This window comes from Haplochromis burtoni, unplaced genomic scaffold (genome assembly GCF_018398535.1).
Source record: "Haplochromis burtoni strain Fernald_Lab_line unplaced genomic scaffold, NCSU_Asbu1 Contig_76, whole genome shotgun sequence".
Taxonomy (NCBI): domain Eukaryota; kingdom Metazoa; phylum Chordata; class Actinopteri; order Cichliformes; family Cichlidae; genus Haplochromis; species Haplochromis burtoni.
In genome coordinates this window covers 1,624,367-1,637,486 of record NW_024582437.1, presented here as the reverse complement: position 1 = coordinate 1,637,486, position 13,120 = coordinate 1,624,367, and the positions used below count along the sequence as shown (strand labels likewise).

Here is a 13,120-nt window from a genome sequence, read left to right as displayed (position 1 = left end):
TTCACTATGAGAAAATTTATGCTACACATTTCAATATTTTACATATGGAACAGTTACTTATTTATTAGTTATTAAAGACATCGGCTCAGTTTTGGCTCACAGTGAGTCAGTCCATCCAAGACTTCTATGATATTCTCCACATTCTTATGCATACCGAGTTAGTGTAAATCATTATTAGGAAGGCCAAATCTTTTTGGGTTACTGACCTGGGGCGTTTCTGTCCTTTGACATCTCATATGAACTTTGGAGTTGACCTGCGTAGCTTCTTTGGCACAGCTTCTGGGTTCCACTGCACACAGCGTCAGAGCGCAGAGATCGGTTCAGTTTGCGCAAATTGTGTCCTTACGCAGTCCTAACACTCTGAGTTGCGCGGAGCAGGAATGGAAGAGCCCAGCGGGATCCTGATTAAAGGAGGCAAAGTTGTGAACGAGGACTGCTCCGTGATCGGCGACGTTTACATCGAAAATGGGAAAATAGTTGAGGTTGGACTGAATCTTCAGATTCCAAAAAGAGTGCGAGTCATTGATGCCACCGATAAACTGGTGATCCCCGGTGGCATCGACACGCACACGCATATGGAACTGGCGTTCATGGGAACCAGAGCTGTGGACGACTTCCATATTGGAACCAAAGTAGAGTTTCATTTAAAATGAATCTGTCATATTAATTTCATGTTGCTTGGCAAGATATGTTTGGCTATGTTTAGCAAATCAAAAAAGCTGGTAGTAAGAGTAGGCTAATCACCTTCACCTATTATGAGTGGAAGTGGAAGTGCATGCGATGGATGCAAGTCCTATTTTTTTTTTTTTTATCAAAAGCTGAATTTGGAATTTGAGAGTAGAATCAAATGAATATTGGATAAAATATGAATAAAACACTACAGCGACTTGAGAATCACCTCTGTCTTAAAACAGCATCAGCATGCAGTTTTGCTTCATAAGTATTTGACAACAGCTTTAATTCAGGGAATTTAAGCAAAGTATTGCATAATTTTTTGGGAAGGAAAATACATAGACAGACACTTTTAGATGCTCAAAAATAATTGAACAAACAAAGATAATTTCATATATTAAGTTGTTTTGAATACTTGGATGAAAATCCTTAAGTCAGTGACTGCCTGAAGTCTAGGAGCTGTGGAAATCACTGAATGCTGTGTTTCCTCTCTTGAGATGCTCTACCAGGCCTTTACTGCAGTCAAGTTCGGTTGTTTGTGTGTCTCTCTCTACCTTCAGTTTTGTGTTTAATAACTGAAAAGTATGCTCTGTTGGGTTGATATCAGGTGACTGATTTAGCCACTGAAGAACATCCCCTTCCTTTACCTCGAGCAGTGGGAAGTGCAAATCCATTTTGCAACATTTGGTTGAATCTGATCAGAGATTATAGCCCTGAACGCTTCAGAATTCATCCTGCTGCTTCTATCAGCAGTCACAAAAACACAAATCAATAAACACTTTGACTAGTTCCACTGGCAGTCGTACATACCTATGCAATAATATTGCCTCCACCATGTTTGGCAGATGGTGAGGTGTGCTTTGGCTCATGAGCTGTTTCTCTCCTTCGCCACAGTTTTCTCTTCCCATCATGTCTCCATTCCTCTCTTGATTGTATTCTTTGACACTGATATATCTACCTCCTCGAGACGTTGGTTAGATGTTGGGAAATTGTTTTTCTTAACTGTGGGGGTAACTCTGTTGTCAGAGTTAGCCTTCTTCTCAATGCAGTTTGATTCAGTTTCATTTATGTGGCTCCAAATCTTCTTGATCCCGCAAAGAATTAATCTGCAGGACAAAATAAGATCAGAGGTCATTGTAAAGCTGATGCCCACGACTTCTCAACATTTGTATCAGGTGTTATTTTAATGGGAGTGACAATAAGAAATCTGTCAATCATTGTTTGTTCAGGCACCATTCACAAAGATGATTGTTTTTAACATCTGGACTAGTAGCCACACTCAAATCACTTTTTTCCCAGTATTTTCTACTTCACAGGTTAATCATTTGCTTACTTCTCTGTGGTAATGTGTGCATTTCACCAGGCTGCTCTGGCAGGAGGGACCACAATGATCCTGGACTTTGTCATCCCCCAGAAGGGCAAGTCTCTTCTGGAGGCTCATGACCGATGGCGTGAGACGGCTGATCCCAAAGTTTGCTGCGACTACTCGTTGCACGTTGCGGTCACATGGTGGAGTGACAAGGTGAATGAGAGTGAATCCTTTTGTTTTAGTAGACTACTAGTATTTACTGTCTAGACACTAAAACTAATGACACTAGGTCAAGTAGGTTTGCCCAGTCCAAATATTGCTGCCCCCTTTTCCCCAGAGCTCCATACATGTCTCCCTTATTACAATCATTTTTCTTTTTTAGGTCAAGAAAGAGATGGAGACTCTGGCCAGAGAGAAAGGAGTAAATTCCTTCAAGATGTTTATGGCCTATAAAGATGTGTTTATGCTGCAGGATTCTGAGCTATATGCTGCTTTTGCTCAGTGTAAGGAGGTCGGAGCCATAGCTCAGGTTCATGCTGAGAATGGAGATTTGATTGCAGAGGTTGGTGTGAACCACACGAAACAAATGAAAACAGATTTTGAAAAAGAAGTTGCTTGTATTAATGAGCTACAATTTTTGTTTTTTTCTTACAGCTACTTATTGCCTATACTGTACAGGGGGGGAAAAAATTTGCTAATAGTAAAGTAGATCTGATATTTGACATTCCAAACTTAAGCAATATGGTTGTTTTTTGTAAAATATCAAGAGTTTAACTTGAGAAATGAAACAACCTAAGCGTGGTGAGATACTAAAGCTGAACAAACCCCTGTGTCATAACAACACAAGCCTATATGCTGTTTTTGATTTTCTGTCAGTGAAGGTTTTGTAAGTGCAGCTCAGGTAATCAGTGTCAGAGTATAAACACACCAGAGCCCAGAAGGAATGCTAAGTTAATGTTTCACCCTGATGGCAGCTAAGCTTCACTTTGTGTCCAAAGAATAACAAACACTGTGGCTGTGAGGAACAGAGAAGAACTGTGGTGCTGAATGAGGAAGACAGGAGCGGCAGAGAAGCATGTGAGAGTTGTGCAGGACATGTATGAGGACAGGGAATAGTGGTGAGAAGCGCAGTGACAGAAGGGTTCAAGGTGGCAGTGGGATTACGTCAGGGATGGGCTCTGAGCCCCTTCTTGTTTGCAGTGGTGATGGATAGACTGACAGATGAGGTCAGCCAGGAGTCTATGTCTAGACTATGATGTTTGCACACAACATTGTGATCTATAGTGAACATGCAGTAGGTATGTTCTGGAAAAGTATTAAAAGTTAGTTGAAGCAACACACATTACATTTGTGTGAATGAGAGGGAGACAGGTGGAAAGGTGAACATCCAAGGAGTAGTGGTAGTGAAGACAAGATGAGTCTATGGATGGTCAGCGATTCAAAGCAATGGCATGAGAAGTATGGAAGAGAGTCGAGGCTGGATTGAGACTAATGTCAGTGATAATTTATGACAGAAGGACAGAAGCATGAGTGAAAGGGAAGGTTTACAAGATGGTAGTGAGACCTGCTATGATGTATGGTTTGAAGAAGGTAAAGCTAACAAAAAGACACGAGGTTGAGCCGGAGGTGTGCAGGGCTGAAGATTTTCATTGGCAGTGACCCGAAAGGACAAGATTAGAAATGAGTACATCAGATGGACAGCTCAGGTTGAGCAGTTTGGAGACAAAGATAGAGAGACAGGTCTGAGATGGTTTGGACACGCGCTGAGGAGGGATAGTGGATATACTGGAACTTTGTGGAGCTACCAGGCAGGAGGGAAAGAGGAAGACCTCAGAGGAGGTTTATGGGTGTAATAAAGGAAGCATTCAGAGGACTGATTTGACAGAAGAGGATAGGGATATGTTGGGATGGAGGCAGGTTGGGATGTTACCCCTGAAAGAAGAAGATGAAGAAGGTTGGTTGAAAGCCCAGTGACACGCGATGTTGGAGCAATGCCAAGGAAAAAAGATGAAATCTGTCATTATCTGTCACCAGAAACCTTCCCCACAGATATTTTGACAAGTTATGTCAGGATAAGCATAGGTATAATTAATAGCATATATCCAGTTAAGGTGTTCAAGTTTCAGAGGGATAGGAATAGTCATGGTGGCTCACTGAATTGACATGAATTGGAAATTAACGATGTAATTTCTATTAATATTAGACAGAACTGCAGCTACATTCAGACAGTCAAAATCCCCACTATGAGAAAGATCTGTTATTTCTTATGTGCATTTTCCAGCATTTTTTCAAGTGTCATGGCAAAAAACTACCACCAGGGGGTAGCAAATACTCAACAACAACTCGTGGATCTGTTGTTGCTCAGAGCAACATGAATACTGTATTATTGCTGCTTGGAAGTGTGTTAAATGTCTTTCTAGCACTACAGTAAGGCACTCACATGTTGTTATTCATAGTAGCAAATTTTAATTCAATCGAATCAATATAGATTCATCAAGTATAAATCTGACTGTCTGGTCAGTCCGTCTCTGCCTTGAAGTGCCACCGTGCCATGTTAACCTTCCATCTCCTTTAACCTTTAATCCTGACTTGTTGTCCCTGCTGTGAACTGACAGGGGGCTAAGAAGATGCTGTCCATGGGCATCACAGGACCAGAGGGCCATGAACTGTGTCGGCCAGAAGAGGTGGAGGCCGAAGCCACCCAGCGAGCTATCACCATTGCCCATGCTGTCAACTGCCCGCTCTATGTGGTTCATGTCATGAGTAAATCTGCCGCCAAGGTTGTGTCTAACGCACGCAGAGATGGTGAGTGTGGACTCCTCCCTCCTGCTGTTTAAAGAGGGTGAGGCTGAGAGCTGATGAGCTTCAAAACTGGTTTCAGTTTTCTTTGTTTTATGTTTTAGTCAAATATTGAGTTATACAGTGTTTGCACATTTTGTTTTTTGTTGCCATGGCAAAAAATAAAGCCACTGAGAATTTTATCTCAGCATGAGGTTTCTGATTGCTCTCGAGCAGATAAAGTATACTCGGTTTTAGTAAACATCCGACACAGGTTTTTTCTTTCTTTCTTTCTGAACAGGGCGTGTAGTGTTTGGGGAGCCAATTGCAGCTGGTTTGGGCACTGATGGTACCCACTGTTGGCACAAAGACTGGGCCCATGCTGCTGGTTTTGTCATGGGTCCTCCGCTTAGACCTGACCCCAGCACACCTGGGTACCTTATGGACCTACTAGCTAAGTAGGTAGAACTGAAAGTCCAGCAATATTGCTTGCTGGTGGTTTTTATTCAGTGCAGTGTGTGTTTTTTCCTGTCTCTCTCCCCGCACCCCCAACCAGTCGTGACAGATGGCTGCCCCTCCCTGGGCCTGGTTTTGCTGGAGGTTTATTCCTGTTAAAAGGGAGTTTTTCCTTCCCACCTTCACCAAGTGGTTTCTCATAGGGTACAGTCTGATGGTTGGAATTCTTTTTCTATTGTTGTAGGGTCTTTACTTATATAAAGTGCCTTGAAGCAACTGTTGTTGGGATTTGGTGCTATATAAATGAAACTGAGTTGAATTGAAATTCAATTCGGTTTGTATTTTGGCTACAGCTACAGATTTTTTTAGGCTATGGGAGTTTAGAAGTTCAGAATCCCATGTGATCCCACTCAGAATCAGCTAATACAGATTTATCCAAATCAGACAAAATGTATCTGGATCAATTGTACTATGTTTTTGCTGTTTTTTTTGCTGCTACAGTTTTTGTTTGTGCTGCTATCATTTTGAAAATATTAATAAAAGAACATTTCTGAAGAAATTTAAAAGCATGCCACTTGGTGCGTATTAGTTGGACCTGAATCAGAGGTTCTGTTGACGAGTTAGGTCCAGCAGGCCTCAGGTTGGAGCACCAAACCCTAAACAGCTTGAAAAATACATAGTTTGTATCTGTCATTGTTCCATGTGATAAAAATAGCCCAAACATTGTTTGGTCAAATTGTTCATCCAAGGTCAACCACATTGACCTTTGAGAAACTTTTATTAATATCTTTAAAATGATAAAGGCACAAAGAGCCATTTTTGCAGCACAAACATTGAATACCACGTCTGTTGGATTTAAAGAAGGTGGGGATTTTAGCATTTTAGGATCATGTTCACATATGACATCTTTGCATGACAGAACTTTCACTTGCAATTTTGAATGGTACGACAGACTGTGTTAACAACAGTGATTTCTGGAAGTGTTTCTGAGGCTGTGCAGCTATTCCTATGACTGAATCATTCAGTCTGAAGGCCTGTAGATCAGGGACAACTAATATTCATTTTGAGCCTTATCGATTGTGCACTGAGATTTCTCCAGATTCTCAGAATCTTTTAGTTATATTTTTTTCTGTAGATGATGAAATATTCAAAGCTTTAGCAATGTTATGTTAAGGAAAATTATTCACAAATTGTTCCACAATTCGTACAGTTTTTTTTTTCAGAGTGGTGAACCTCTGCCCGTCTTTATTAATGAGAAACTCAGCCTCTCTAAGATGCTCTTTCTATACCCAGTCTCATTATTGACTTTTGTCAATTAACTTAATTAGTTGCAAAATACGTTAGTTCCAAATTAGCTCAAAATGAACTAAGATTTTCCATGAAATAGTAAAAATGTCTCAGTTTAAAAATTTGATGAGCTTTCTATATTCTATTGTGAATAAAATGAAGGTTTATAAGATTTGATAATTTGACATGCTGTCGCAACTTTTTTGGGAGTGAGGATTTAGAATTGACCAAAGTGACCCTCAAGGTTACTGATACATTTTTTTAGGTTATTCCATCATCAGTTTGGACATAACAATCATTTTCCTTCTGTTCATTGTGCCAGTGATGATCTAAGCGTGACAGGGACGGACAACTGCACCTTCTCTGTGTGCCAGAAAGCCCTGGGCAAGGACGACTTCACCAAGATCCCTAACGGTGTGAACGGTGTCGAGGACAGAATGTCTGTCATCTGGGAAAAAGGAGTGGTTAGTACTAAGGATATACTCACTTTTTTAGTTGTCTTTTTTTAAAGCACCGGTTTCTTGACAGCAAGTTTTAAAGATGCCATGTGGTTAATGTTCGCATAACAAAAAGTAGCAAATACACATTTTTGACTCTGTACCGGCCCATTTGCATTCATGACGGCGTGCCATGATGTTTAATGTTGGGTTACTGTTTTTACTATCAAATATTAATAATTCTACTTTTCTCACAATTATTTGGATGATATGTGTATTTCTTTTTTCCTGCAACACACAATAAACTCCCAGAGCTGCAGATGCCTGCACGATTGCAAGCACTGCATTTTCTGGCCATTGTTGTGGGGACTGTGTATCAGCTCAGCTGCCCCAAGGCCACTGGAAAGCTTTAATTTGTGCAACAGTGCTTACAAATCACACATTAGATGATATTTTGGCAGAAATGAGTTGCTTGCACTGACCTTTTGTCTGCTAATTCTGTGTATTGTTGTCATCCAGTGTGGCCCCCTAACTCAAACTGGGTGCTTTGTGCATTTTCTCCTCCCCTCAGCATAGTGGCAAAATGGACGAGAATCGATTTGTGGCTGTCACCAGCAGCAACGCAGCAAAAATCTTCAACTTCTACCCGCAGAAAGGCCGAATCGCCAAGAACTCGGATGCTGATGTGGTTATATGGGACCCAAGGATGACCAGGTGAGAACTCCAGCTCAGGTCATTCAGCAGTGTGGAAGAAATCTTTAGAAATCGAGCAGTGAAAGAAAGCCTTCAGCTGGTGTACGTAAAGTTTTAAAAGTGCATGATGAATGCAAATCCTGATGTTAAAAATGGTAACGTCGCCACTGTCTCCATCAGAGCTCCATCACACGGTGATGCTGAACCATTTGGCACACTTGAGAGCGTGTCTTAAGGGTGCCAGGCACTTCACTAACTAAGATAAGGTTTTTAAGTTTAGCTGTAAAGCATGTAGGCGACAGATACAGGCACCTAAAAAGAGAAGAGCTATATCTTTCATCCTGTGCCACGTCAACACTAACGCACTCACTAACCCTCCACATAAGCTGATTACGTCTATGCTCCATCCAAAAGTCGGTGTATGTCATCACTTATCTATAGCTGCAAATTAAAGCATAACACAATTTACATATGAATGAAATTCATCACTCCATTAAAAAAATATTGAAATTGCTATGTTTGGTAATTTTATATTTTTAGGAAAAGATTTTAACACACTTACATAAGGCATGAGTGAGACGATGCTGATGGGTCATGGTGAGAATTTTGAAACTGACGAATATTTCATGTGGGAGCTAAACCAATTTCCTTTGTGCAGAATACACGGCATTATGGCTGCTTTCAGGAATGTGCTCAGAATATCGCAAAACTGGTCATGTGATTGTGTTGTATTATTTGAGCTGTTGTGTGAAGCACAAGCACAAACGAAGACAGTTTGCGTTCCAGCATCATGTGTACTGTAGCACAATCTTATATGACCTGGAAATAGCAATGCACCGCTCTGTTTGCTGAAGGATCTGGGCTGCGTCCCTCAGGGATCTAACCCACTGTGGATGTGAGTTGATGAAGAGCATATTAAACCCCAATGTAATTTTCTGTAAATGAATTTACTGATAATAATACAAAAACAACAAAAAAAGATTATGTCAGGACCAATAAACTCCACAGTTGTTACTATGACGTGCTTTCCAGTTTGTCTTTCCTCTCAGACCTGTCACTCCTGGACATCAGCTGTTTACTATGCTGTCCATTTAAGTTGTGTCTTTACCATATGCGCATGTCTGTGGAAGTCATAATGCCTTTCAAGCATGAGAGCGCATTGTATTTGATTGCTGCACAGTGAATTCATCTGTGAAACTGTGTAATTAATTTGCCGTCAGCACAAGTGTCACTTCATAACATCCGGGACCAGGGGCCACAAACAGTTGCATAACCGCCTCCCCCCCACAAAAAAACCCAAATCCCTAGGAAGCTCACTCAGTTGACTTGTTTCTCATAATTGGGTGAGCTGAATAATGAGGACACATCTTGTTTTCGTCAGTGCACACTAGGCATGGTGTCTGGCTTCACAAATCCACAGGAAACATGTTTGTGAATGGAGAGTAAAAGGGGTCAATGAAAAAAGAAAGAAAGAAAGACATCCGGTACATTTCATGGAAGCAGCTGAGTCACACTTACTTTGCTGTTCCCTGCTGACTTGGTCTTTCACTCAAATGTGATTTATTTGTTCGACATCATCAGTTTGTACTGTGCAGAGCATTTCATACTTTTATTATGAAGAGATTTCAGTTTTTGATTGAATGGGCTTGAGTTAGTAATTATATGGAATCTGTCTGTGATAATACAGCCACAAATTCACGTTAACTCCCATTAATTTGATGCTGTATACATCAGAAATTCAGACGTTTGTCAACATGCATAAATACATTGGGTGACTTTCATGTGTTTGGCTGATCATATACACCTGTTCAGCTGTTGGTTGAACAGGTGTACCTTTTTTACATTTTAATCCAGAAACTAAAACCTAAGAAACGAAGAAATTCTATCTATCTATCTATCTATCTTTATAAATCAAACCTGGCAAGCCCGTGTGAACTAAAGCCCCAGTTTCCTGTCCTTAGCTCACAGGCGCGGCACCCAATATGGTCTTCTGTTGCTGTAGGCCATCTGTTTCAAAGTTCGACATGTGTACATTTAACAGCAGTATTGTCATTGTACACCATTTAAATTACTTTAATAATTTGTGCTACTAAACTCCATCACAGCTATGCTAAATTTATTTTGCTGAGAACTGAAAAATGTTGCCGCTCTTGTGTTTCTTTGTTCATATTTCCCATCAGGTTCCAGCTTGCACAGTCATTTTTTATATCTGGATACTGGCTATGCTGCAATATTATGTGGCTGTGCTCACGCAGCAGCCTTTGGATAGATGCCACAATAATGTAATAGGCAGCAGTGAAAATGTTGAGGTGCCTTTTTATTGTCTGAAAGAAGCTTAGTGTATGTGCTTAGTGAGCCTTTAAGAGCCTCACATGAGCAAAAGTTTTGAATAATACATTATATTACTGCTGCACAGTGAACCAACTGCAAGTACATCTTGGCCTGATTCAATCAGTTTCAGATGAGGATGGACTGCATTAAGTTTTCACAATAGATTTATCCTTTTCTTTGGTATTCAGAAAGCATCCAGCAATTATCTAACGCAGGCTACATGTGACCAATGAGTTTAGCTCATAAAAAGCCTCCACTGACTGTTTTTAAAGCTGCCAATGTATCTTTATGTAGGAAAATATCAGCCAAGACTCATCACCAGGCTGTGGACTACAACATCTTTGAGGGTATGGAGTGTCATGGGGTACCTGTCATTACCATCTCCAGAGGCAAAGTGGTGTATGAGGATGGGCAGCTGAAGGTGTCACCAGGACATGGCCAGTTCATCCACAGAAAACCATTTTCTGAGTTTGTTTACAAAAGAATCAAGCAGCGGGAGCAGGTTAGTAAAGTCTTAGCGTCAGAAGTGTCACTGAAGTTCCACATTTTTTGGATGTGAACTTAATGGGTAATGCATACATATACAAAAGTGTTGCGATTTTGCAAAAAAATTTGCTCTTGAAAAAATGCACTCAAAAAAATCAAGTTGACATCAAGCGATGATTAGCTGGCCCTGAAACAGAGATTCTGGGTTCATCCAGTTCTCGTGAGAGGGCAGCATCAGGGAGAATTTCAGGGTTTGGTCCAAGAGTTCAGGCTGTATCACGATAGCTTTCATGGGTGAGTCTGAAAAATATCTTTAACACACAAAATATTCACACCATTTTTACACATCTGGTGTGTAAAAGCCTTTAGCCTAACTGTTCCCTCTTTTATTTACTATTTATGGTCAGTTGAGGTAAGCAAACTGGATGCTGGTTGTAGCGTCATATATGCTGTAAGCATATTAAATTACCCAGAATATTGCAAATAAGTATATCTCAATAAGATGAACTATACAGGAGACTACAGACTCAGGACACCGGGGTGTGATTTTGACTCAGTCTACTTCTGATATTTGCTAAAACTGATATTTTCCTGTGTCTATTCCAAGTGCAGATCATGAATTGCACAGAGGACATACATTGGCAGGACCGCTTAGCTGTAAAACACTTTTCATAGTTAATTCAGAATTATGAACTTGAAGCAACCAGACTGAGAGTAGGTACCACGCACAGGATGACCTAATGTTTCTGTCTGCTTTGTATTTGACCTGCAGGTGAGGAAACCTACAGCTGTGACCAGAAAGCCATATGAAGGCAAAGTCATTTCTGTCTGAACACATACCTGGGAACTTAAAGGGCACCTTAAATCTCAAACAGTGCAACCCAGAAGCTACCCATTGCACAAACAACAAGTGTTTTCTCAAAGACAACCTTCATTGGAGTAGCTTTTTGCATTTCAAGCATATGAGGGTTATAACATGTTGAATTTCTGCCTGAGTCAATGCTCCGCTGGAAGAGGAAACTGAGTCACATACAGCTGTATCTGCAGCCAGCTCTGTCCAGTACACAGATCACAAAAACCAACTCTGCTGCTGCAAACTATACATTTATTACTAAAACCATTATGTAATAACGCAACTCACCATAAGAAATGCAAATCGGGTTTATGCATGAGTTCCTGGTTAGTAAATGAAAAGTCTCTAAATAGAAAAAAACAAACAATTTCACTGTATATTGTGTTCTGTGCTCTAAAACAATAGTAAATCAGCATTTATAGTTGTGTGTAATTATGCCTGAGTTTTCTTCTTCACAGCATGTTTTTGCATTTTTTACCCCCATCTTCTAAAATCCCAGTTGCCACTGGTAACAGAACTGTCTCTCACCTAAAAGCATCCTTTCCCTTTGATGAAATATTCATTAAAATACACTGACATGCATGCAGTAATAAGATTTACTCCGCTGACCCAGACGGACTCTGTGTTTGCATATTCAGCAGGCTCACACATCATTATACACTCCATCTATGCCCATGTATGGACTGCATTCATTCCTTCTCGTGGTAAAAAAGGTCTGCGGCTGTCATCGAGCATCATGTGGCAGCTTCCCATTGGGGCGGGCATGCTGGCATGTTATTATGCCACAGGGCCAGTTGAGACATAGTGTGAGCTTATCAGGTTGCCACACGGGTCAGTGGTAGTGTGTGAGTCACAGAATGCCTACTCATCCTCAAGCAAGAATGCTTCTTTCCTCTTTTCTTAAACGGTGCAAAGGATGGTTGGGGGATGGTGGGGTATTGTACAGTGAATGGTGAGCCTATTTAAAATGGTGACCTGGCTATAACTTGAGTTTTCAAGCTTTAAACACAGAGGAAATGATTCATACTAAATATTTACACTTTAACTAGTGTAACCCAAAGTATTTTTTAAGTGATCACAGTATTTCTAAGAATCAGGTTTTGCCAAACATGGTGATATCAATTAGTCTTGCTAACTGTAACAGCAATGAAAATGTTTAACCTGCAGTTGAAGAGGTATACTTAACTAACCAAAGTATGGAAGTAACTCAAAGTATCTATTATTCTAGTATTCTGAACTTCAAGCTGAGCATCAGAATAATGAAGAAAGACCTTTCAAATGACTTACTCAAATAACCACTCGTTACAACCAAATGGCTATTGGTTGGATAACAGTGTAACACCATTCTTATGGCTGGTTCCAGCCTGATATGTGCCATGTCACAAGGCTGGAACAATCTCAACCTGGTGTCTTGAAAATGACAGTGAGTTCACTGTACATAAATGGCCTGCATAGTCACCAAATCCCAGGCCAAAAGAGCACCTTTGGAATGTGGTGGAACCAAAGCTTTGCGTCACTGATGTGCAGCTGACAAATCTTAAGCAACGGCAAGATCCTGTCATGTTAATATGGAGCAAAATCTCTGTGGAATGTTTCCAGCACTTTGTTGAGTCTGTGCCGTGAGGAATGAAGGCATTTCTAAAGGTAAAAGGGCATCTTTGCAATGTATACCTAATGTAGTGGCCGCTAAGCATATGTTCTCACTTTGCCAGGAATTATATATTAAGTAAATATATTAATCATGACTTTCCTCAATTCTACAAGGCTGAGCCAGTGGTGACGCCTCTCCAACTGCAGCTGAGTGATATGATTTGAGCA

At 40.6% G+C, this 13,120-nt stretch overlaps 1 protein-coding gene across 1 annotated transcript; it reads left to right on the top strand.

Moving 5' to 3' along the window:
* Positions 1–273: 273 nt before the first annotated feature.
* dpys (dihydropyrimidinase) lies at positions 274–11,901 on the top strand. The gene is made up of 9 exons (XM_005924251.2): positions 274–632; positions 2,036–2,194; positions 2,364–2,543; positions 4,597–4,786; positions 5,061–5,217; positions 6,825–6,966; positions 7,511–7,653; positions 10,258–10,465; positions 11,222–11,901. Exons 1-9 carry the CDS (start codon positions 381–383, stop codon positions 11,279–11,281), a joined length of 1,491 nt encoding a protein of 496 aa, XP_005924313.1. The 5' UTR covers positions 274–380; the 3' UTR covers positions 11,282–11,901.
* Positions 11,902–13,120: the final 1,219 nt, after the last annotated feature.

Bases quoted from the DNA above. Each gene is read 5' to 3' on its own strand.
- dpys (XM_005924251.2), top strand. From the start codon at position 381: ATGGAAGAGCCCAGCGGGATCCTGATTAAAGGAGGCAAAGTTGTGAAC. The intron at 633-2,035 runs GTAGAGTTTCAT...GCATTTCACCAG, and splicing joins ACTTCCATATTGGAACCAAA to GCTGCTCTGGCAGGAGGGAC. The intron at 2,544-4,596 runs GTTGGTGTGAAC...GTGAACTGACAG, and splicing joins ATGGAGATTTGATTGCAGAG to GGGGCTAAGAAGATGCTGTC.